The sequence below is a fragment of the Etheostoma cragini genome, unplaced genomic scaffold, assembly GCF_013103735.1.
Source record: "Etheostoma cragini isolate CJK2018 unplaced genomic scaffold, CSU_Ecrag_1.0 ScbMSFa_4576, whole genome shotgun sequence".
NCBI lineage: Eukaryota > Metazoa > Chordata > Actinopteri > Perciformes > Percidae > Etheostoma > Etheostoma cragini.
Window position 1 is genome coordinate 1 of NW_023268962.1, and position 3,093 is coordinate 3,093.

The 3,093-nt window shown below is 48.1% G+C and overlaps 1 protein-coding gene across 1 annotated transcript; it reads right to left on the reverse strand.

Moving 5' to 3' along the window:
- Window positions 1-67: 67 nt before the first annotated feature.
- Window positions 68-2,221, reverse strand: LOC117941182 (nuclear transcription factor Y subunit beta-like). The gene is made up of 3 exons (XM_034866270.1): window positions 1,940-2,221; window positions 345-438; window positions 68-240 (listed from the first exon to the last, which is right to left on the reverse strand). The coding sequence occupies exons 2-3, from the start codon at window positions 436-438 to the stop codon at window positions 68-70; spliced, it is 267 nt and encodes an 88-aa protein (XP_034722161.1). The 5' UTR covers window positions 1,940-2,221.
- Between the last annotated feature and the right edge of the window lie 872 nt (window positions 2,222-3,093).

Below are 3,093 nucleotides of genomic sequence, written 5' to 3' on the forward strand. Positions count from 1 at the left end.
TAAAATACAGGGAGCATAAGTATACACCCCCCTATGTTAAAATACAGGGAGCATAAGTATACACCCCCTATGTTAAAAGGGTGCTACGTCCCGTCTCCGTCCCACTAACCTTTCCAGTCTGAGGGACGGCGTTCTTCATGATGCGAGCCACGTTGGCGATAGGAAGGTAGATGTCCTGCTCCCTGAAGTTCTCCTTGATGCCGCCGTCATCGTGGTCGTTCAGGCTCTCCTCGCAGTCGTCTGCAGGAAACAAACACAGAAAAAAAAACCCAATTATGTAATTTTTGGGTTCAGCCCTAGCACAAACCCAACACTATAACACCTCCACGTTGTCTCGTCCTCACCATCTTGAGACTGGAGCACGTAGTGACCGGATGCCATGTACTCTCCGGCGATGCCCAGCTGGGAGGCGTCCGTGGTCGAGCTGTCTCCGTCCATCTGCAAAACAAACCCACAAGGGTCTAACGTCAACCCCTAAAAGCTAAAAAACAACGTACAAGCAAAGCCTGAGGCCCTGTTGACACTCTCGGGTGAAAATATAGAGACGTGTCTTTGATTTAGACGGCGTTTTCTGGACTTAAAAACACAAAAAACGTGATACCACCCTTCAGGATGACGTCTTAAAAAACGCTCCACCGGCGTGTTCCCGTCTAAAGGGTAAAGACCCACTGTGTGAGTATGCGTGAATAAGTGTGTTTGAGTTATTTACAAAGCTACACACACACACACACACACACACACACACACACACACACACACACACACACATCAAGGAGCAAATCCCTATGTAGTCTGTAGGTAGTTGGCTTGGGAACCAGAGGGTCGCTGGTTCGAGTCCCCCATCCGGACCAAAGTACGGTGGTGGGTTGGTAGCTGGAGGTTGGCATTGCCAGGCTGTTCTTGAGCAAGGCACTGAACCCCCAACTGCTTCCCATGGGCAGCACCCCCACTCTGGCACCCCCATACTGAGCATGTGTGTGTGTAATTGTAATTCCCCCTTGTGGGACTAATAAAGGACATTTTATTTAAATTTAAAATCAGATTTTCTCAACTACTGAGCTGTTTCAATGCCTGAGTTGAATGCATATGTGTATATTGGCTTTGAATAGTATATTATAGATGACATGGGGCTTTCCTTTCCTATATGAAACACATAAATGAATGCTGGAAAGGCCTCTAAGTGTCTTTAAATTACTTATATGTAACACTAATGTCATTTCAAAGTAAACGCCCACTGAACGGCTGCAGCTATCAAGTGTAACTCCGTGTATTTAACATTTAGTTCAGAAATTTACTATAAAAATGTGTTTTTCTTTGTCTCTGTGTTAACTAGACCATAGCCCACCTAATGCCAGGTGGTGCGTTCAGGTCCCTTACGTTTCAACCAGTTAGCCACTGGCTAACGTTAGCTAGTTGTGTTGCATCTTGTATAGCATGGTGGTACGTTCAGAGGTTGACAATGAATGGCGGCACAATTGTCCTGTGTTTAGCTTTAGCATGCTAACGCTAACTAGAAGATGTCAGCCTCGGGCATGTGAGATACTCAGCTAACGTTAGCTAATATAAACCCACGAATTAAGCTAGCCAGCTAGCTAGCTTCCCTGTCTTAATACAACTAACTAACACATTCTGGGACCGCGAGCTAGCGTTAACGTTGTGTTTAGCGCCGTTAGCTAGCTAGCTAGCTAGCATCGTAACTGACATGGAAACGGCGCTAGTTACACGGCCGTAAACCCGCAGTGAGACCCGTTAACGTTAGCAACGTTTAGCTTTAGCATGCTAACTAGAAGTTGTCAGCCTCGGGCATGTGAGATACTCAGCTAACGTTAGCTAACATCAACCCACGAATGAAGCTAGCTAGCTAGCTAGCTTCCTTGTCTTAATACAACTAACTAACCGGTCCAGTTTAGTGAAGAGAGACTGTCCAGCGGGCTGTTACCTTCTGTAGTTAACCTATTCAGGTACATAGTGTCCCTTGAAAACACGCTCATTGTCGGTCCACTGCAATCCGCGCTTGCAGATGCATGGGGGGGGGCTGCTCTTTGTCATACCGAGCGGAGCAAGTCGTGGGCCGGGGGCCGGAATGTTAAACGGCGGCTTGTTAAGTTTCGTCCTGATGAGCAGCCCTCGTTCACTCAGACAACAAATAAAAAAAAAAAATCATCAGACAGAGACGGACATTTTCCATTCGAGCTAACGAGGAACCGGTTAGCAATCATTGGCCGGAGCCAGGCACAGACCTGCAATGAAGCCCTGGTTGGTTACCTTCCTGAGACGGCTGTTTGGTTGGACAGAAAATGGCTGCGAAAGGACCAGTCCCAGCGCGTAGCCGCGGCCGCGCCACCGCCGCTCGCCGCTAGAGGGCCGTGCTGCGTTCAGGGACCACTCGCAAGCTCCTACTTCACAGGTTCAAAAGGAAATTTAGCAGTGGGAATGCGCATCGGTCGTCAATGTGGAATTTGTAAACGTCTCTCGGGTTTTACAATGTGTACTTTAGCTTATTTGGGTTGTAATCCAAGCGAATCAAGTCTAAGTACAGATCTGCTGTAATTTGAACCGACAGAAAATACGCAGTTCAATTTGCACTTTCAAAGGCGCGTTTGGTGTTCGAAATCGCGCAGTGTTGTGATAATTCCTACAGTTATGGCTGCACGTGAACGCATCTCTTCTCGCCAATAAGTTTTCCTCAAATGTGTCACCTTCCCTCGGTTTTACTTCCTAATGCCAACTAGGCTTCCCCAAAAAAGAGCCTTTTTAGGACTATTTAGAGCCCATTAAGTGCAATGAGGCGGAGTTCACGTGTCAAAAACTGTTCTGATTTTAATTTAATTTCACTTGTCCTTGACCTGTAGTTTTCTAATGTTAAACTCAGATAAAACTGAAGTTATTGTTCTGGGGCCCAAGCACCTCCGTGACGCATTATCCAAAGAGATTGTTACCCTGGCCTCCAGCACCACCCCGGCCTCCAGCACCGCCCTGGCCTCCCTGGCCTCCAGCACCACCCCGGCCTCCAGCACCGCCCTGGCCTCCCTGGCCTCCAGCACCACCCTGGACTCCAGCACCACCCTGGCCTCCAGCACCACCCTGGCCTCC

Bases quoted from the DNA above. Each gene is read 5' to 3' on its own strand.
- LOC117941182 (XM_034866270.1), bottom strand. From the start codon at position 438: ATGGACGGAGACAGCTCGACCACGGACGCCTCCCAGCTGGGCATCGCC. The intron at 241-344 runs GTGAGGACGAGA...TGTTTCCTGCAG, and splicing joins CGTGCTCCAGTCTCAAGATG to ACGACTGCGAGGAGAGCCTG.